This window comes from Apus apus, chromosome 13, assembly GCF_020740795.1.
Source record: "Apus apus isolate bApuApu2 chromosome 13, bApuApu2.pri.cur, whole genome shotgun sequence".
In the NCBI taxonomy this organism is placed as follows: domain Eukaryota; kingdom Metazoa; phylum Chordata; class Aves; order Apodiformes; family Apodidae; genus Apus; species Apus apus.
In genome coordinates, this window is record NC_067294.1 from 12,368,176 (window position 1) to 12,390,823 (window position 22,648).

Consider the following 22,648-nt stretch of genomic DNA (forward strand, 5'->3'; position numbering starts at 1 on the left):
ACAGTAACTATTTGCACAGTTCAAATTCTTAGTTATCAACAATTTTGATCCGCTTATCAAAATATACTCTTAACCTTCAAATGAAAGTTTTGATAACTGAGGAGAGAGATTACAGCAATAAAATGACAAAAGTATCATGTTCAGGTAAGGAAGTGGACCAGAAGCAAATGTTGGTACTTAAATATGCATATAAACATACACACACTCTGAGAGAATGAGATACAGGGAGAGCATTTGGAATACTTTATATATTTTTATTTCTGAAGTGGCTCTATTTCACAAGTTGGTGAAGTTAATTCGTTAAGAATAAGACTGTAAATACTAAGAACTAAGTTTATAACGTTACTTTGTTTGAAAATACTGATTATAAAATCCAGTGACAGTGTTAGACATGGGCTCAAATTATCACAGAACTATCCAGGGGCCAAGGCATATTTCATTCAACTAATAACATTGACTTATTGCTTATTGTTGTAGTTAAATATATTGTGATAGGACAAAAAAAAAAAAAAGAAAAAAAAAAAAAAGCAGGATCCAAGTGTCTAATTTGCTTCAGATTAGACAGTACAGAGGGAAATTTTGATACTTTTATTCTACTATAAGCATTTAGCTTTTTCCCCATTTAAGTATTCTTTAGAATAATTATTTATTTCTCCCATGGGTTTTAGAAAGATGGGCTTTGAACTGAGAAAGTGCCAAGTGTCATTTCCCAGTCCTGGTGATTTACACTTAAATCTCCCAGTTTATACAAAGCACTGGGGTGGCTTGATGCTGTCTGTATTTGCTTTAGTTTCAGGCAGAAATACTGGGGGGAGATGAAAAATTTGATATTGTATGTCATAGTCCAAGTACCTTTTTTAGACTGAGGTGCTCTTTGGGAAATCATGAGATTCCTTGCATAGTAGCTGCTAAATTGCATTTTTGGACAACACAACTTGGGATACCAGCTCTAAAATTTGGCAAGGTCCAGCTTTTATAGCTCACTAGTGTTTCCCCTCTGGCCAGGAAGCATTTCCTGTTTCTGTGTAGCCTGATTTTATTAGGGGGAGGGGAGATTAAAACCTTACATATTCCCCCTAATCCTATCACACATTAAATCACCTCATTCATACTGACTCCACCAATGCTGTTTTCCCCATTTCCTGAGTTACTTAGCAACAACCATCCCTCCCTTTTACACTCCCCCATCCGTCCTTTCATTTTCTTCCCCTTAGCAATCACAATTTCCAGGCTGTTTAGAAAAATGGGGATGCTCAGCAGCACAGGGCAAGCTTTTCCTTCCACCCTCCCTTTTTATGCCTGCCAAATCCTTCTCGCCTCCAAAATGAAAATCCAGGCTGTCTGCATCTGTGTAATCAAAGGTTAAAAAGCACCCTGGCTGACACCACGCATGTGTTAATCTGTGCTGCAGCAGAGTGCATCATTTCCACTTTGACCTCAGAGTTAATCTGCATTCAGGCAGAAGCTCCATTGCTTTATTCTTCCTTTTATTTTTTTTTTCTTTTTTCTTCTCTCATTTACTCTTTCTATTGTTTTATTGGATTTTGTTGCATGTGTGACAGTGGTTCTGTCAATGTGTACATACGTACACGTTTCTTCTTTCCTTGATTGTTTTTTCATTCCGAGTGTGTCTGTGGCTGGTTGGTGTTTTTTTTTTTCCGTTTTCTCCCAATTACATTATTCCCCCAGATTTGGAAGCTGCTGCCTGCTGCCTGAGCTGACGTTTTCTGATTATATCTGCAAAGGGCTTGTGCAGATCTAATTTCTGTCCCCCTGCATATTAATTCCGGCAGCTGGGCGCAATGTATCATCCCACTGACGGGACCTGGTAGGGAGGGGGGGAGAACCACTACCAAAAAAAATTAAAGAAGGGGACGGATCCATCTGCAACCAAGAGGAAAGGGGAAAAAAGAAAAAGGGGGGGGGGGGGGGGAAGAAAAAGAGATGATTCCTGCAAATCCAACAAGCCTGGGGAGCACTGCATTCGTGAATCCTGCATTTTCTCTCAAAATGATGGTGTGGGCACTTCTGTTCCTCTCTCTCATCCAGTGGTAAGATGTGCTTTCTGATTCTGTTGGGGGGGGGGGGGGGGGGGGAAGAGGGAAGGAAGGGGGTGAAGAATCCGTTTGCAAATTTGCAGAGCTGTGGTGAGAATGCCGGAGGTTTGGGTAGTGGCATTACATTCACCTATCTCCTAGTAGCTGAGATCTTACAGTGTTTTATTTCCCTTAGAATTGTGGCTGTGAAACGGACAGGGAGGGCGAGCGGCGGGTGTGGATGGTGGTGGTACATGCCGGGTGTCTCACAGAATTTGGTGCCATATTAACAAAGCCCTTTACCTCTGAATTATTGTTTCCTACAGTGCATGGAGTTACAATACAGCTGTGTTTTGTGGGCAGAATGTCAGTGCATTCATGCTTGTTTTCACCTAAGCAGCCACATCATGGCTGTGCCTGGGCTCTGGGCTCCCGAGCACCGTGTGCTTGTTCCATCCCTAAGGAGCCAGGGCAAGGATTTCGGACCAAGGACAGGGATGCAGGTCCCTGCAAAGCCCTCCCCAGGCAGGCAGTGCTGCGCTGCCGGCACTGACCACTTCCTGAACTGCTTTTAATGCCGGTGGAACAAGCAATAGGATGTAACAGTGTTTGCTGAAGATACGGGATGAATGTTTACGATAGCATTTACCCCACACACTGACACAAGGAGGTAACCTGTGTGTGCTGCATCTGTGCATCATAGACATACACGTAAAGAGGGGAAAGCCTTAACAGCAGAGGAAGAAGGAGTTTGTGGATGAGTAGAAAGTGGCGGGGGGCAGAGAGTGCTGCTGCAGTGCTAAGCATTACACTGAACCAGACACTCTTGCAAAAATTTGTGGACTGTGCATTTAACAGATTAGCCGAGGAAGTAGCACCGCATTGCAAAGTGCCTGCCCCTTCAAGTGGTAACAGCCTTCTGCTTTCAGCTGCATGAGCCTTCTTCTCATTGGTACTTTAGAAAAATTAGTGCCCACTTTCCTCTCTACTATTAATGCAGGCTTCTCATCCAAATTTACCGTCTTTCCTATCTCCTCCTTTTTTCCTTGACTCTCCCATACTAAAAAATGTTTATTATTCTAACAACTTTGGTTTTGTTTGTTTGCTTGCTTAAGAAAAAAATCAGACTTTGTAGCTGCACTGGTAGGATTTTAGTGGTAAGCCAAATAAATAAATGGCAAAAAATTATTGGCCAGAGAAATTAATAGTTGTTGAGATTTAGAGTAACTGTCCTCATGCAAAAAGGACAATGTTAGGAATTCCTGTGAAAAGAAATTTGAAATGGTTGAAAATGGAGTAGAAAGTGAAATAAAACTTAGTGATCCCACCATGAGGGATACTTTACTATTGGGAGTAAGACAAGTGTAAAGTATCTCTGATTCTTATGGAATTGTTTCTGATTACTATGTGCCTGCAGCAACAGAAAAAGAGCTCTTACAGGATTTAATGAACACAGGGTCTCAGATTATTCTGACATAAAACTTCCACTAAAATAATCTCAGATATTTATTCTAACATACTTTCTTAACTACACTCATCTTTCAGAATAACATAACCTGAGAGGAATTTTGCCAAAAAATATTTCATAAGCTTTGAAGCAAACTCTTTATAATGTAAATTTTATCTCAGCAAAAGGTTCTGTTATCTGTTCATAGCCACCTGACAGCCAGGATGGTTTCCTCTGACAGTTTCCTAACCTCATAATTTTGAGAAGTAAATAATTGAGAGAAACAATATTTAAAAGCTAAAAGTAAAGGGAAAGATTATCCTTCGTGTTTCCAAAAAATATTTTAAATGCAAATACAATTTGAATTATAATAGTCAGGACACTTTTCTCCCTCTGTTGTGGAAGAACTATTAGTTTTGCAAACTCATGGGCCAAGACAGAGTTTCAAACATTGAACTTTTATACAGTTTGTTTATAGCCAGGATGAGTTTTTCTTTGTCAAAAGCTCATCAAACACTTGAGAAGGAAGGGAATATAATTGTATTATGTGTCACTTGTCCTGGGCACTGAAATTCTTAAAAGCCAACGCAACTGAACACTAATATATGTGCTCCAGGTTATGCATGTGAAGAAATATCTTGATATAAATCAGAAAATATGCAAAAGTTTAAGTATTTGCAGGACCTGATCAAAGTAATTGAACATATAAAAACTAACTCCTGAAGTTAATGAATTGTGCCAAAGTTTTTCTCCCATCAATACAAAAATATACTTTATAAATAAATTAATTGTTGCACAACTTAGAAGATTAGAGAAAGAAGAACAAAGTTAAGGCATCATTCAGAAATTAATGGAAGCAGCTAAAATTCTGGCACTGGCTTCAGTAAATCATAATTTGAATGAATTCAGAAGAAACGTATTTTACCATTACAATAATCTTACATATTAGTTTTATTACACGAACAGAGAACATCCTTACAATTGAGCACACTAAAGTTTTAGGAAATGTTTTTTTCCAATTTGTTTCTTGATGCTCATAACTGTACTGCAAAGTTCTTGCATGAAGCTCCCCCATCATCTTATCCCTCGGACTAGTGCAACAGCATTGTGCTGTCCATCACATTGGCCAAAGCTGCCTTTCAGTGAAAATTAGTCAAACCAAACTCCAAATTTCTGAGAATCGCACATCTTGGGGTTTACAAATACTTTAAAAATGCAAGCAAAATAGTTCAAAGTATGCACACCTCAATATGGAGTTTAATTGGAACTTACTCGTTCATTACACTTATTGAATATGTAACAGGTTACTAACATGTTCCTTCTCACTCACCATCAAAGTTTCCACTGCTTACATACAGATTTTATTAGTTGTTTTTGCATAGTCCTTAGCATTAACACATTTTCAGCAAAAATCACATGAACACAGGACAAAGTAATGTCCAGATATGAAATACTGGACACTACTTACTCTTATATTTTCACTTGTTACTGCCCAAGTAGTGTCATGGCAATGCTTCTATACTGCAGCTAGATACATAAAATTAAAAACTGTCAAGACTGATCACATAAAAGCATAAATAAAGCAGTATTTTTAGCACCAAAATAGTACAAGTACTTTTATTAGTAAATTACTGAACATGGGAGTTAATAAAATTGTTTTGCTCTTGCAAAGCACTGGCAGTGTCAGTTTGGTTCTTGCACTGTGTGGTAAGTGATATAATAACAATGATTAAAAGGGGCGTGTAACCCTGAGATGAACAGTCATTTAGAATTACTGTAAAGGTTGCTAACATCAGTTTAGTATGAATCCTGCAGCTGTAGTTACTCATACACCAGCTCCAAATACTTTTGCACAGTGCATAGCACTAATATTATGTCAGAGATCCCACTGAAGTCACTTGGAGCATTATTGGAATAAGGTGTCTTTTAACAAGAGATGGTTTCTCAACCAGTAAGGAACGGTCTCTTTTAAAGAAGTGTCGTGACAGAAGATGTGAATCTAGGTGCGGTTAAATTATTAGTTTATCCTTGTCTATGATACGATAAAACTGAATCTTTAGTGCTGATTGGCCTAGGCACTACAGTGTTTGTGTGAGCAGAGCTGAGGCTGCATGGACACAAGACCTGCACTCTACTCGGACGTTTCAGGGGTAGCAAGGAGATGAGACTGCCTTTGAGTTTTTCATCACCACGCAGCATTCCTGGGTGCTACCAGCTATCATACTGGCATACAAACTTAGAATAATTATTATTGTAATAAAAAGATTACAAAAGACACTGATCTAAAGTAGATTTGAACAGTTAAGAAAAAATTCCACTATCTTATTATTAATAACTTGATGGGGTGAAAAATATTATGGATACTGTTCCCCTACTTGCAAGTAACTAATGATTTGAGATGTGGATTAACTTTTGCTTTAGTGACAATACTACCTAATCATAACCTGCATACCTGAATTCATGTGTTCCAAAAAACCTCCAATGCACACACGAAACGATGTTAAAAGTCTTTCAGAAAGTTTGAATCCTTGAAGATCCGAGAAGTGAAACTTGTTCATAAAAAGCTATAGAAACTAACTACAGTAAAAACAGTTTAGGAAATGGATCAACCTTTTAATGTACTACTACTTTTTCTATAATTCATATTATATGTCTTATTTGTGGCCATACAAAATGTGCTTTTGGGTCTTAAGCTTAAACTGTTCCTAATTGGAGCTGATCTGGAAAAAAATCTTGCTGATTTGGATTGGGGTCACATTGTTATGCTCTTTATTTACTCTGTTAGCATATGTTGAGAAATCCTGTAATGGGTGCACAAAAACTTGAAAGGGAAGAAGACTCTGATAGGAATGAACAGGTTAAGACAAATGTCTGATCAAAGGAAACTCATTCCAAGTCTCAGTCCCAGTACAGTTAAATTTTTATATACCTAAGTGATGACCATCCCTTTCTCCAACAAGGAACTGAATTGTGAATTGAAAGCATGAATTATTAAGGGATTAGAAAAAGCATCAGACACAGGTGAGCAATAACAGATGCAGATGCTTATAAGAACGCTGATTTTAATATTTTGCCTCTTATGCCTGCTTAGACATATCTGTACTGATCAGTACAGCATCTTGTAGAGATACAATCAAGTAAGTTACAAGGCAGAGGCAGCTTTCAGGTCAGTACTTCTGACTGGCACTATCCTGCCATGTGGAGATGCACTTGTTCAGTTGATTAGCTCAGTACCCTGTAGTCTTTCTCTTGTTACATTCAGCCACTCCAGCTATAAAAGTTCTGTATATTCCTAGATACAGAAAATCTATTAGGGTGATCACTTTTTTTTTTTTTTTTTTTTAATTTTTGATGTTCAACAGAATACCCAGAGTGCACTGTGCTTCTCTGCTTCATTAGTAAAATCTGAGACATTGCTTTTGCAAGCTATTGCATCTGCAGCCAAACAGTCTTGTACAGAGAAAGAGGTAGATTCTGTTAGGATGGCAATGAAGATCACAGTGCCAGGTGGGAGCCTGCTTAACATGAATTTGGGGTTAGAAAATATAAGCATTAAAAAATTACTGACATACAGATGTTAAAATTGAAGAGGTTTTGCTTTAAATTTTCATCCTTCATAACCTGTCTAGTGTTGGACTTTTAAAATGGACATTTATTGCCAAATAAACTCCCTCTAAGACAGATGGTAAGGTTTGATTGTCCGTTTTCCCAGTTTTGTCTACAAGGAAATCAATAGCCCATCCTATACCTAATGCTGAAAATCTCAGCAGTTGTAGGAGTCTCCTCACATGATGGGCCAAGTTTTATTCTCTGAAGCAATCCCTGACCCACTTGAAGTCAGCCTGCTGCAGAGGGAAAAGCCAGGACCTCTACAGTATAAACTCCTGCAGGTAGTTTTGTGTTCATAAGTAAGAACTGGGAACTAACCCAACGTTAAATTACAGCTCAGTAAGAATCTTCAATAAGTGTTTCTTACACTGCATAATGCTTTTACTTTTTGCAAAAGACTCTCAACCTACATTCCAGCTAACTGATTTACAATACCTCTAAACAGGTTTTTGTTTCTTAATTTCTTCTTTTTTATTCTGGATAGAAGATCAGCTTAAACTTCACACTCCATTTCAGCCCACAGATTATAACATAAACTGATATTACGTGGCACATAGGCCTTATCCTGGCCCTCTGGAAATAAGGGAATTTCTCCATTCAAGAACAGAGCTTGTTTTCTGTGAATGGAAGTTCTGAACAAGAACCAGGGTTCTTTGTGGCAGTAAAAGAGAAGAGACATGACAACTGATGATAGAAATAGACATCCAGACAACTTCATTGGAAGTAGAGGTATGCTTCTGGGCTCAAAAGTGGAGGATGTTTACTTTGTAGAAGATACTTCATTATATGATGAATAAAAAGAATGCGGAAAGTAACAGGAAAGAACTATAAATAACAGAAAAAAGAGTCCATTACCATATTCAGGTAACTATAATTAATATTAGCTAAGAAAAGGCCTATTTCATAGAAAGAGACTAAAACCAAACTTGAGCACTAATGAAATTATGGATTACAATCACCCCCAGCGCATGTATTCAAAGCCACAAAAATGGGTGAAGAGCTACTTAGTTGAAGGAGAGATGAGAAAGGAACAGCATAGAGTGTTCATTCTAAATTCACTGATTTTTTTTTTTTTTAGACTTTAAACTCAAAATACACTCATTACATGGGTTTGTTGGTTTTTTTTTATACAGGGTCATGGCCCAAATTGTCATGATGCTAATAAAAAGCACACCATGGGAGTCTGAATTCACCTAGTGTGTACATATATAGAAGCTTAATGTCTTTATTGGCATTTTATTTAGGTGAGCTCCTGGCTAAGAAAGGATCCAGTGCACTAAGTAGGAGCTTTGCTATTTGAAATGGGTCCAGTTTTCTCTTTGTGACGTCCAGAAGTAACCTGTTTGTTTTATTCTTCCAGTTAAGAACAAATTCAGCCTTGCTCTAAGCCAGAAAGTGGAGAAAATGGCATTTAATTTTATCTTTGGAAACAAGAAAATTACATTTCTTGCTTTTAAACTTGTCATATGAAGTGGTTAGAAATTCATTTCTATCAGAATGTGTAACCACCTCCTTCAATGTGAGAAATTTACAAAAAACTCTTTTTTTTTTTTCTTTTTTTTTTTTTTTCCAGCCATATAAAGAAAGAGTGGGAAGAGGGAGATAGTGGGTACATATTTTTACAAGTCCCAGCACCTGCCAACTGGCTGAGACAAATTGAGGTAAAAGAGGGGCGAAGGTGGTAGGTTGAAGGAAGCTATTGAGAGAACAGTGAGGACTGTATCTAATGGGATTCTATGGTACTTGTACATTTGTGACAGGAAATTAACATGCAAGTCATGTCGGACTGAATATTGTGTATTCAGTCTGACACACAGTGATATCTTCTTATTTATATAACTGAGTAATATTTTTAACACAACTCCTGTCAAAAAAAAGGAGGCTTTGGTGCCTCTGAAAACCACCAGTGACTGCATAAGCAGGAGAGAAATACAGCAAACACCTTCCTATGCAAGTGACTACCTCAGCTGCATAATGCTTTTTCATGTGATGTCCTAAACACCATGGAAAAAGTTGATTACTTGTTTTCTCTTACATAAAGGGCATAGAGCACCCAATGACATGATCACTGGCTGCCTGAAAACTTATGGTTTTCTGTCTAATCACTGAGGTAAAGCAGAGCCCAAGGATTTATAAAGATTCAAAAAGAACATACTGCAAAGTCCATAAAACTCAGTGGTAACATTTTGCTACAGGAAATCTCTAGCTGCATGCTTCTGGAAGCAGAGAGGTTTCACCCAGGAAGCATAGTTAAATCCTTGCCCTGATCTTTTGACCTTAGCTTTGGTTATTGGCATCTGCCAGATGCAAACCATATGGCACAACACACAGCTGATGTGACCCAGAGTAATCATTATGATTACTGCAAAGTGCTAACAGGCAACAGAACTTCAGTAATTTACACAAGAATCCCAGTTCAACAAATTATTATCATTAAGGAAGAAAATCACTACTGTGTAAGTCAGATTTTTGTATCTACAGGATCAGTTCTATTTTTTCAGGTTTAGTGGAAAGACATTTTCACACATACTCAGTTATGTACAACACAATGTGTGGGCCTAGCTGTGAAATCTGGCCATTGTATATGACATTAAATATTACTCTAACAAGATAAGAACTTTCTGTTCACACACAGATAGCAAGACATTAAAGTAGCAGCATTTAGATTAAACCTAAGCAAACATATACATTATGACCAGAAACAAAACATTAATATACAGGAAAAAAAAGTAAAAGAAACTAAAGATAATAATGAGGATTTGGAAGGAATGGAACAAGAAGATATCTGCTTTTTAAATGTTTGCATTAGATCTTTCCAAATCATGCAGCTAATCATGTCTGAAATTTTAGTTTTTACTGACTGTCATCTTGGTATTTCATGTGAACACTTGAGATGAAAGGCTAGCTTTTTTCTGAGCTATTTAGCATCTTAAGCTTTTTTAATGCTCCATTCTCTTTCAGAATGGATCTTCACATTGATGATAAACTTATCTTAAAGATGATCTCATGCATACCCAAAATAATCTTCTGACAGAATTCCCTGGAAAACAGTGGGTGATATGAGATATGTTTTCCTTCAATAATGATTCAATGTTAAATTGTGTAACACAAATAGCTTGTTCTGGTCATATGAAGCCTAGGTTAATCTGCTGCAAGGTATCTGCCAGCTGTGACAGACTGAAGATTATCTACTGAATTCCACTTTCAACTAATTCCCTTAGATTATTTTCCAAAAGAGAGAAAATAAGATAGAAGGGGAAAGAATGAGAAAGAGAACAATTAAGAACAATATTAATGAGATAATGCTAGAAAGCCTTACTAAAATAATCAATGTATTATTCGATATATTATTAATTGATAATGTACTTTAGAGATCTACTGATCCATACATATGTCTGATGAAGCTGGAGAATGTGTCAGCAAACCAGAACAAGTTATACTCATAATGGTCAAATAAAGAGATTAGGCATCTCTTGGCTATTTCATGTGCATCCTATGAAAGGGTAGTATAGGATGTATTCTGCTTTTCCTCTCTTAGTCCTGATGAAGACACAAAAGACTTCACACTGCAGATTAATTCTTAAAAGGCTTCAATCAGGTGTACAACAGATACTGATGCAGGTAAGGAAGAACAGTTCATCAAAGAGTATGCAACCTGCTTTCCCCTTTTGCTAGCCTGAACAATGTCTCTGGTTCCTAATTTTATAGACCTAAGAGACACTTCCAAAATTTAGGCATTCAAACTGCCACTGTGTGCAGAAAAGTAATCACCTGACCCCAAAAATCAACAATATAATTCTATATTCAGAAAACTAGCTCATGCTTATTTGTGGTAATGGCAAATATTTTCAAAACAATTGTGAAACAACTGCCCAAAAAGATACCACACCAAAGGCAAAGAAGCAGACAAATGTCAGTGAATGATGAATCCCACCAAATACGTTATATATAATTAAAATTACGGCCAACTTGACCTTCTACAGATGAATCACTGACAGCTCTTAAGAGTTATTTAACACAGAGAACTTCACCTATGAGCCCAGAAAGGCTGTACAGTTCCTGCGAATGGAAGGCAGAACTGAAGGTTATATAGAAGTGAATTATGAAACTTTTTTAACATAGCAACAAGAAGCTGGATATATTATTTCAAACAGAAAACCAATGCAAGGATTCAGAAAAATGAATTATTATGATTACATATGACAAAGATGGCAAACACAGGGCAGCCTTTTTCATGAAGTGAAGATAGCCTGTGTGCATGTTTTAGAAGTTAGAGGCTGGAGAAATGTCACTCTCAAATAAGAACACAAGTAAAAAAGCTGGTAGTAGCTCTCAGTTGTGCAGTAGAAGAAGAGAGATACAGAGAAAGTAACTCTTTTACTACAGTAAGTAACTTTGGCTTGAGAAGTGGTCACTCTGCTTGGAAAAGAAGGTGAGGCTTGTGAGCCATGTAATAATACCTACACTGCCAAGAACTGCCGTAGTGGCCGAACTTGAAGACTGAAAAGACAACTTTTGGCTTCTGTATACATAACTGAAATGATGTATATTGCTTCTACAGTCTGCAAGGGCTGTGAACCCAAATATGTTTGAGTATTACAATTTTGTTTTGTAAACTAGTAAAGGAATCACTATTTTCTTGGAAGGTAAGGGTTTGGAAGAGGGGAAGGCTACTAGTGGTAAAATACTTGGTGGATCTTAGAATGTAATCACAAATATTGATGTTTTTATTGGACCAAAATAATTAACTAGTACCAAAAACTGCACTGTATTGACTAAATATACCAGGTATTTATAAGCACTTTGGGGCAAGGACAAGCAACTTTACATTAATAATTACTTTTTTATTTTATTGCCCTGGTTTCTAAAGGAAATGCTAAGAAACCTAACTGATCTGGTTTAAAGACTTAAAGAATGCTTTTAAAATTACTTAAAACCTTTATAAAGTTCTAATGCAGCACATGAGATTAAAGTCACCACAAATCTTTAGGGCCAAGTTCTTAACTTCCAAGTCTAGCACAGCTAATGAGGCTATGAGCACCTTATTTAAGAGGCAGTGGTAAGTAACATGAAAATATTCTTCTCTGATGCTGGTTATTGTGCTACAGATCCACATTCCTGCCTCCTTGATGTCAAAAGGTTATAAAACTAAGATCCCTCTATTTTGCCCAGATGAGGACACGTTTCTTTTCTCACACAACCTGCCACCACTGCCTCCAAATGATTCCAAATTATTTGCCATTACTATCCAACCACTTTCAACCCCATTTATACCCTTTTAATACTCTTTAACCACATAATATAAAATTATTTTTACCCTGGGCATACTTCTTAGTAAGGTTTGTTTCTATAATGAGTTCCAGAATTTACCATTCAATCATCTAGGGATTATATGTGTGAAAATAAACTCTATATAGACTTGATTTTAAAAGGGAATAAGAATAATTTTAGCCTTAGAGATTTGAAAGAGGGGATTTTATTTTAAGCTTTGAAATAAATTAATCTTTGGCCAGAAACCAGGAAATTTTAGCTCACATGGTAACTTTGAAAAAGTTCTGAGTATGTGAAGACTTTTGGAGAGTATTAAAAGAGAAAATTGTTTGCAGCTTTAATTCTACAATTTGTTAAGCAAGGGAAAAAAAAAAAAAAAAGAGGAAACACTGTCTGTGAAACCAATTCTTCTCTTATGGTCCCTAAAGTGCTATATCTTATAATATCTCTATAGTAAATAAGTAGCAGAGGTGATAAATGCAATGCAATATATATTCAGATTAAAAAACGGGAAGCATTTGTTATGTGCAGTGTTCTGGGCACCTCAATAAAATAGTAAAGAAAGGATTTAATGAAAAAAACAGAAGTTCGATGGTGGGATTGTGTCCAGTCATAAGTAGTATGCATTTTAAATAGGTCTTCTCTGTTTAACTTTAAGAATTCCGAAGTCCTGTGAAGAATGTATCTCTCTGTCAGAGATGCCATATCTGTATTAACACTGGGAAACTGCCTGAGGCAGCTGAACTGGGGTTCAGTTCTGCAAGGCTTTAAGTATTCAAGCCTTCATCCAGGAAAGCACTTTCACTTATGTTTAAATGTTTACTAACATGGTTTTCTGTATCAGGATCCGAATACTGAGCAGTTGGCAGAATGAAAAACATAATCCTGGAAAATCTGACAGATACAAGCTAAATATGCCAACATAGCCAGCAAGTGTATTCCAGTTTTGTTCTCTCTTCTAAATTATTTCACTGGTAGTGTTTGCTGGAGTACTGTGGGGCTGGGAATAGCACCTGTTCTTTATTTAACAAATTATTTTAAGGTCTGTTTGCCAAATTCTCCAGGGATTTGGGAGGATAAATTACATAATAAGTTTTGCTTCCGTGGCTTCCAGTGGAATTTCTTCTCTGCCAGTTTTTTTGCATAAATCTGTAGCTCATAAAAAGCAACTGGAGTTGTAGCAAGGGAAACAGAAGATGAATTTATCCATGTGGGAGATATGCTGTGGTAAATAAAACCTCAGTATTCTCCCTTAGCTTCTGCTTATGTTCCATTAATTTCAGGGGTTTGCCAACTTCCCAAGTTTTCAGGTCTACATCCTCGCCTAATGGCCCCATCTGGTATCTGCTCCAGTCATGAGAAGACCCTTCTTCTTATAAAGGTTCCTGATGTTGCAGTTTGGATATGATATACAAGTGACCTGAAGCATCATAGTGTCTTCTCTGTATCTATCAAAAATGAAGTCTGAAACCATCTGCATTTTGCCAATTAGCTTATTCTTCATTGTCATGATGCTTTGTGTGGCTACCCTGAATATCTTCATGGATCTTGCCTGAGTACTCACAAGCACAGTCTCCATAATGACACCACATGGAGCTGGTACTCATGTCTCGTAAATGGAGCCCTCACAGTTGGGAATGGACTAGTTCAAGACAACCTAGCAATGTCAGATGGTAGCAGCTGTCTATTACTGCTTGGTCTTGTATCAATTCACCTTTAAAGCTTATTGTTGTCATGCCATAGTGGATGCTCCACAGAGCTCTGAGAAAGGGCCAAGGAAACCTGCTGGGGATCTGGACATTGTGGTCTGATTGTATGAACATTTTTGTTTTCTTTTGAAACAGTTTCTGCAGTACATTCAGTGGATCCTTTGATTTAGCCATAGTACAGAGTTGCAGTAAGACAAGAAGGAAAAAAAAATAGCTTTTTATATAATCTTTTGAACGGAAGGAAACATTTTCAGCTCTGTATGTCTTTCTGTACTTCCTATCATTGTCTGTAGTGTCCTTGGCACTCAGTCTTATTCCACTGCAAAACATATCTTGAAACCCTAGTTACATGAGTCTGCATCTCCTAGACCTTAATGTGGTTTCTCCCCTCCAGGAGTTTCAGAAATAAATCAGTAATAGTTGTACCTTACAAATTGGTTCCCAATGCAGTTTTTCAAAATAATGTTTTTGGAATATATTTACAGCTACATGGACTGTTGTTTCTGACCCTTGTAGCCAGGTCCACACATTAATGAAACCCACTATTAGCTTCTGCTTCTACTTAGCTATTGTTCTGCAGTCTTTCTGAGTCATGAGGCATCCATCTTTCTTTATCCTTGAATACTATCTACTTACAAAATATGTTTATAGTTGCTACATATTGAAAAGTTTCTTTCCTTCTGGAAAGATAAACTTAGCTTTATATAATCAGAACAATGACAATTTATAAAATAAAATTCTATTATAGTTATAAGATATAGTAAAAAAGAAAACATATGGCAAAATATTTCTGGAGGAAAAAGAAGTCTGGGAGATAAATGTTTGTATGTGTGTGAAGCAGAAATTCCTCCTATTTCATTAGTGTTTTGACTAGCCTTAATAGTTACATTTAATTATAAGGGTTGGGAAGATAGGCTTTACAGTGTTCATTATGTCTAGCCCACTCAAATGTCAAAAATTTCAGAGCTAGGGAGGATTTACATGTTATGTGCCTTACATTTGCCTTATTGGAGACTGATAGAAAGGTCAAAAAGAGAGAAATAAAACAGAGTGAACCCATACACAGTTTCTTGTCATTAAAATAAAGTGGCAGAGTCACTATATTATTAGTCAGCACCATTATAACAATTTACTGTTTTTCAGAAAAAATATTTTTAACTTCTTGCATAAAAAGCTGAATACACTTAATAGTGATATTTTCTTTCTATGAATAGATACTCAAAATATGTGTTTTACAACTTTTTCTGTACCCTGGTATTTCTTTTTGAAATTTGTGTTCCCAAATATTTCTCGTAGTAAGGTATAAGTAGAAAAGGAAGATATGGCAGTTTTATATCAATATTTACCTTGGAAGGACCACTAACAAATTGTAGCAGGTAGCCCTGCAATACAACATTGCCATTGCTAACAACAGGCCATAATCTGTGCATCGAGCTTGCAAGGACTCAGGACAGAGGTTGGTCAGGCCTGCTGGGTCAGAACCTTTCCTGACCTGCCCACAGGTTTGTTTTACTTGGTTCAGCTGCCACAGCAATTTCTCTAAATGACCAGGCATCTATGGCTAATTTGTTTACTTTTTGGATGGTACAAGCATAGTTTCATATAGACAATAGTAGCAAGCAGTGACTCCATGAAGAATTAGTTATTTAGCTAGTTATGTAATGCAGAGAAACACAAGCCTAGTATAACAGTACAGAAGTCAAGAGTGAACACAGGATGCAGCATGGAGGGATACAGACATGGGTGACACCGCTATTGAATAACCCTGCCTGGGTGCATATTACAGCAGAGGTACTTACAATCCTTATCCAGAAGCTAGCATGTTCATAAGCCCCACAGAACTAAGGAGACACTGACATGAAGCCATCCTGTTAGTACTAACCACCCCAGTAAGTCCATCAGACTACCACAACAAACCATAGGCTATTTAATTAAAGTAGATTAATTCCACTGGGGAAACTCAGGCACATTTGTTGACAATTTTCCTTCTCAGCTGACATAGAGACATTAGCTTGCCACTTACATTCTTAATGTATCACACATCTACCTTGTTATCAGAACTAAATTTCACATCCACCTCTGCACAGTCTGTTTTATGAGCATGAGTGCAAACAGTGTCTTGCATGATGTAACTTGGTTTATGTGGGAACACACAGGTTACTACTGGTTACCATGCATTAAAAATAAAGTTAAACCAGAATCGTTGTTTAGAAAAAAACAACACAAAAAACACAAAAAAGAAAAACCAACCCCCCCAAAAAAAACCCAAAGAAACAAACAACAAAAACAACAAAAACCTGTTTAACTTTCAACATTTGCTTACACTCATTTTGTGAATGAGTTAGCTTCATGATGATGTGTATCAAGCAACTATTTTCTGTTCCTTCAGCTCTTTCTTCAAGACTATTTTCTGTTCATTCAGCTCTTTCTTCAAGACACATTTCTATCTAATAAACATTCCAGTAATGATCACTCCATTATCTGAAAGAAGCAAGAATTTTCTAAGAATATAGCCATACTGGTTTTAAAATGATTTTTGACTGGCTCTCTGATCATTTAGGATTTATCTGCCTCACTTGGTTTATCAAAGATACGGGCTAGAACATTGCTGATAAGTGTGAGGGAAGTGTGATTCCCCGCAATGCAATGTCATTTCCTAAGGCATGGTTAATGTTTGTTTCTTCCTCCATGCTGGGAGAGTTTCCCATCATACCTAGGGCTTCAGCAAACACAAATAATAAGGCACAGTGCCTATTTATTTTGTAAAAACAGTTTATACTTATGTGAGGAGATGATATAACTTAGTTTATCATAGCAAGTAGAAGGACATTAATCCTTTAAGAGGGAAGTATTCATCGCTCCTGACTCCTGGCTCAACACTGGGAACACCGCATTTCAGTGTTCTGCTTGTGTATTGAGACACAGAAGATGAGAATGAAAACATTCCCTCACAGATTTAATTCTAGTGAGGATTTATATTCCATTTAACTTGAATTTTAAAGTTCACATCTGCAGAAAAAAAGAGGTATTCTAAATCTAAAAAAAAAAAAAAAAGCTCAGGAGGGTTCCTTTAAAAGCAAAATTGCTGACATTTCTAGCACCTCACATTTGGTTTTAAATATTGACAGTTTGCGATGTGAGGATAACTCCATCATGAATGATTGATTTGAGAAGTCACGTCCTTCTGAGTGAAATTACCATGCTGACAAAGTATGGAAAAAAGTTGTGCAAGTATTCTGAAAAGCCATGAATATGAGTAGCTTATAGGGTATTACAGATCAAGAATCTTTATTCTTTCATTTTTCAAATCTAATTGAGCAATGTGATTGGGGTTTGAGCTAATGCTGCTTAAATAGATGGCTGGAGGGCACTGATGTTTTCCTAATCTTACTCACTGGGAAGAGAACTAAGCTTTTTGTTCCTCTTGTTCATTTATAGTGAGATTTTAGAGCAAAGTTTTCCAAAAGCCATGTATGTTATTGGGGAAAAGAAATTACGTCTAACAGTAACAGATGACAATTACATACAATAAAACACAGCCAGAAAACATGAACTGAGCTCCACACTCAAAAAGAATAGCCAGATCACATTTCATAGTGGCCATTAACTTCACTCTTCCCTTTGAGCTCTCCCAGCTATAGCAGAAATCTGCAGGAGCTGAGTAATAGCAACAGGCAAAAATCATGCTCCAAGTACCTTAGATTTCACATACAAAGATGCATAGTTTTTAAAGAAATCAAGGAAGAGGAGAGAAGGGGATGCAAGGGGAGAGAAGTGGAGAGGAAGGTAAACCAAAAAATAAACATTCTGAAGTTCACGTAATTTCACGGTTACACCTTTTAAAATTGGATATAGTGAGATAATACCAAACAAAGTAGATCAACTCAAGCTAAACTTATGATGCAGAAGAATACCTGACCCTAATTCTCAATTTTCTGTTTGTTTCTGTCTAACGCTTTCCTTCACTTGCCTTTAAAATGAGTAGCCGTAGCCATAACCACACTAAAAATAGATACATGAGTAGATTATATTACCTCCAGCAAGCAAAATGTAAGAAAACATTAATACAAAATTCTAGCTCAAAAAAACCCTGAAATAATCATCTTAAGTTATAGAGGCTTATCTGAATCATCTGATCACATCTTAGACTCCTCCAGAGTTCTCATAAGTATAAATGCTGCACTTCAAGCTCAGGCTATTAAAAAAGAATGATGTGTGCTTGTGTCTATAATTATCTCTCTTGTTCCTTACTGGCTATTCAAGTTTGTCTCATCCCTCTCCATTTTGCTATCCTCTCTGGGGGTAGCATACTTCCTCTCCCTGCCCACAGTTTTTATATTGTGGTATAACTTAGTTTTGTTCAATTACACTGGTCTGTTCTGATAGATCTGAAGATAGAAATCTTTTATCCATTTATTTAACCAATACGCAGACTCAGCCTTCTGCTGGAGAAACTGATTCTAGACTGGGTGCTATGTTTCAGCTTTTGGTTCTTTGCCAGGATTGCTAACACTGGCCCTCTTTCTGGTCATTTTAGTGATAACTGGCCATGAGGGCATTTTGTTGGTGCTAGACATATCTTGAAAGGGACAATAATCCTCCTGCTCCCTTAAGACTTGAATCCAACCTGTTGTGCAATGCAAAAATTGCACTACAATTTTTCAGTGCAGCGAACTAGAAAACACAGAAAACCCAGAAGTTTTATTAGTAGCAACTCTCAATCAATGCACTCCAAAGATCTTTTTTAAGACAGATTTTCAAATTTACAGAAAGGAAACGAAACTTAAGCAAAATTAAGTTTTTCATTTTCAACGTTTCTGTGTAAGCATCTGCTGTAGCCATGTTTGGCTGAATGTGCTAATATGGAAAACAGATGCCTGAACTGTATCTACAAAAGGCTAACGTGTGATACAATAAGGTGAAGTAGCTAATGTGAGTGCACATCTCAGGGAAGATGTAGAATGTCTGTAAGATGAACCAGTCTGCTATGACCGAGCATTTTATACTGGCTAATACAAAAAGATCACAGCCATATTTTACACGTCTGTGAAGAGGGTGAAGAATTCAACTGCATTACTGAAAATGGCTGACAAGTACCAGTGAGGATACTGTGAGCTGCTGAATGACTGGAATAAGGCCTGTGAAAGACACAGCATGATACTTAAGTTGTGCATTGCCAGGTACCATCTCATTCAGAGGAAAACAGTATAAATGTTCACAGGAGTCTTGCTGACCTTTAAATCTCAATGTGGGTATAGTTCCCAGAAATGACTGTTGATTGCTGGCACTCTAAGACTTTTAAGAACTGTGGAGAAGACTGAAAAGTCATCTGCTGGGAGTACTCATCTGTGCTATTCTAGTGACTTCTGGGTCCTGAATACCCATTTTGAGACTTTTGTGCTCAGTACCTACTTAACTGCAGTGTTTCAGCTGTACCAATTTGCTTATGAGAATCGTGGTATTATTTTAATTATTTTTTTTTATCGTACACCTGAGTACCTCTGTGACTTAGGAATGACAGAGAAACTCAGCTTTGCCTATATTGCAAGCAGCGATCATTTCATGAAAAGTTTTTAAATAATCAATGGAATGATAGCTGTAACAGTAGCCTAGGAAATGAACTATCTTCTATAGGTGACCTGCCTAAAATACCAACAAACTCAAACCATTAAGTAGAGGGAGAAACTATTTTCTTCCTCCCTGTGAATGTCCTCAGTCTCCCTTTGCTACATGACTAAGCCAAGTGGCCAAAATACAGCTAGTAATTCTAGTAGGTATGACTGAAACAAATTTCTCTGGAAACACTGTGAATCTACTATTTCAGAATCTTCTGGAACAAAGAAGTGGACTTGGTAGTGATAGATTAACTGCTGGACTTGATCTTAAACATCTTTTCCAACCAAAATGATTCTATGATCCTAAAAGAAAACAAGACACTTTCTCTGTGATTTCTTAGCCCAAATCTCTCAAAACAGTCTTGATTTCCTTTCATGGAACTTCTGATAATTGACCGGATCTCCTTGTTCCCTCTTTAAGCAAAGTATTCTTTGATTCTGTGATTATTCTGGGTTTCTGTCCCCGATGAGACTAATCTTCACATTACATGATTTGCAAGCCTGAGAAAAGTGAAGGTTGGGTATTAAGATGAACACTTAGTAATAAAATAAAATACGTATCATTTTATGGTAAAGAAAGGAGCATGGTCCTGGGCACAGCCTTAAGATTTCAATACAAATGGAGAGAATAGAAACAGAAGCAGGGAGAGAGAATTCAGCATACAGTTTTGTAAAAACATTTTCAACTTCAATTCAGATAGCTTTACTTAAAATATGATTGGCAGTTAACAAGAGAGAAAACAGATATGGTTAGATTTCCACAGGCACTGTTATCTCCTGCAAATACTGTTCTCTACATACTCATATGTCACATCTGCATATGGCATCTCTGTATCCACACTGGGAACCTGGAATATGTCCTTCCCTCACTGTGACTGTATTATCATAATGAATAATGTATGACCTCTAGATTAGGGTAATTTTTTAGGTACATCAAAAGCTGAATTTATCTTGACTATTCATTAAATTAAAGAGCGCTGTTAGGTAAAATAGCAAGTCTTGTTTCAGTCCTTCACTGAGAAGTAGAAAACATTGGAGCTTTAAGTGGAAGGCTCATTGTAGATGTCAGTACTTTATTAAACCTTTGCTGTAGGCTTTGGGTCTTCTATAGTCTACTTGGTATAAAAGATTAAATTGGTCAGATTTTTTTGACAAAGAAATGTAAGTTTTTAGAGTTAAAATAACTATTTGTTGACCATTCCGTGTTGCTACAGTTCTTTTTCCTTGGGCACTTTGTGGCTACTCTGATGCTGCTCATATATAGCAACACAATGGCAGGCAGATTTAAGCAGCAATAACTGACTCCTGTGTGAAGTTTCTTAGTAGATTAATTGAAAATAGTTAACATTAATGTTCTATATTTAGAAAAGTTAAATGACTGAGCCACAGGATTTAAAACTTTGGCATATCTTATTTCTCTTCTACTACTCATAACAACTTGTGAAAATCATGTTCTTGTGGATTAGGAAATATTTACCTTCTTTCAAAGGGAAAACCTTTTTGAGTTACTGCTCACTAATGAAATAAGACAATCTATGCCAAATCTGTCCCTCAGTTTAGACTGAAAAATTATTGCTGCTGTCTGTGATTTAAGATACTGCATAGTGTACCTTTCCCAACATATGGCAGTGTGTTTGCAAGAAATGCTACGTATGATTCTTCTGGAATTTACATTAGAGTGTCTCTGATGTAGGGATATCATGGAACAGAAGAGATAATCTAAAGTTATAATGCTGGCTTTATATTAGCAATTAAATAAGCCACAGTAGTTTTGAAATTAATAATCCCACCCTTATTTCAAAATTTTAAGTAAAGAATTTAAGGCAAAGGGCTTGACAAAATAATAATGTAAGACAGCTAGATAACAATATAATTATTTGTTAAATTTTACTAAAGTGATGAGTATTTTTACATAGGGATCAATCATTACTTCCATGGAAATGAAAGCAGAAAAACAATCATACTGAACCTATAAAAAACAGGAATGGATTTCCATCTGTAATGTAGACTTCCATGTTTTTAGACTGCTAAGAATAGTTTATCAGCACATGAATGAAACCTTTGACTAACGGGTTTAAGCTGTATCTTCTGGACAAGATCCAGAAAAGAAGATGGAAAAAAAACTATCGTAGCAGTGATTTCTCAGTAGATATATCCTCTGGGACTGATTGAACTAATCTAATATTTCAACATATTTGCAGTACAAAAATAATGCCTTTAATGCTAGGGGGTCTGTAAAAGAGATTATGCCAATGAAACAGAACATCTTTTCATTAGTTCTCTATCTCGGGTTGGTGAACCCAGTTCTACCTGCAGTAGGTACCTCTGCCCAGAGATACGCTTATTCCATGAAGGATTAAATGTTGCCCAGATGGTACCGCAAAAAACTTACGGATTATGTGCATTAGCAAAGATCTGGAGAATCCAGTCCTGAACATTTAGTTTGTGTAATCTCAATTCGTGCTAAAGTTGCACCTCACCAAAGCGCACTCGAAAGAGTTACATAAATGTAATAAATCAAGTAACAACTTATTTAATGCCTAATTAGGATTACTATGTGTATTTTATAGTGAGGAAGAAAAGAAACATGAGTTAAAGCTCTTTTTAGCCCCTACCATAGTAAAAATTTCATTGGCAGAATGAGGTTTGTAGTTGTAGAGCAAGAGATCAGTTCACAGATCTTACCACATTTTATTAAAAAAATAATATATTTATTCAGCTTTGTGCTGTCATCTCTCACACAAATATTACTGTAGCCTAAAAGCACTTTCTGATCTAAATTAATAAATACTAATTAGTGAATTCTGCCTTGTATCTGCTTTGTGAAGGTATATTTTAAGTAATTTGACACATACAAAGAGTCTGGAAAAGTCTCTGAATGTGTCCACACTCGTGATTTTATATATATATGTGTGTGTATATATATATGTGTGTGTGTGTGTAAGTAATTCCAGTCATAGC

General features: G+C 36.7%; 1 protein-coding gene across 2 annotated transcripts in view; it reads left to right on the forward strand.

The window, feature by feature from the left end:
• Positions 1-1,207: 1,207 nt before the first annotated feature.
• Positions 1,208-22,648, forward strand: part of GABRG2 (gamma-aminobutyric acid type A receptor subunit gamma2) — a 62,682-nt gene continuing 41,241 nt past the window's right edge. Inside the window, exon 1 of one of the 2 annotated variants that reach the window (XM_051631458.1) lies at positions 1,208-2,051. In XM_051631458.1, coding sequence (XP_051487418.1) covers positions 1,945-2,051 — 107 coding nt within the window. In that variant the 5' untranslated portion in view covers positions 1,208-1,944. The remainder of the gene's footprint in view (positions 2,052-22,648) is intronic. The other variant, XM_051631459.1, reaches the window with a different exon arrangement.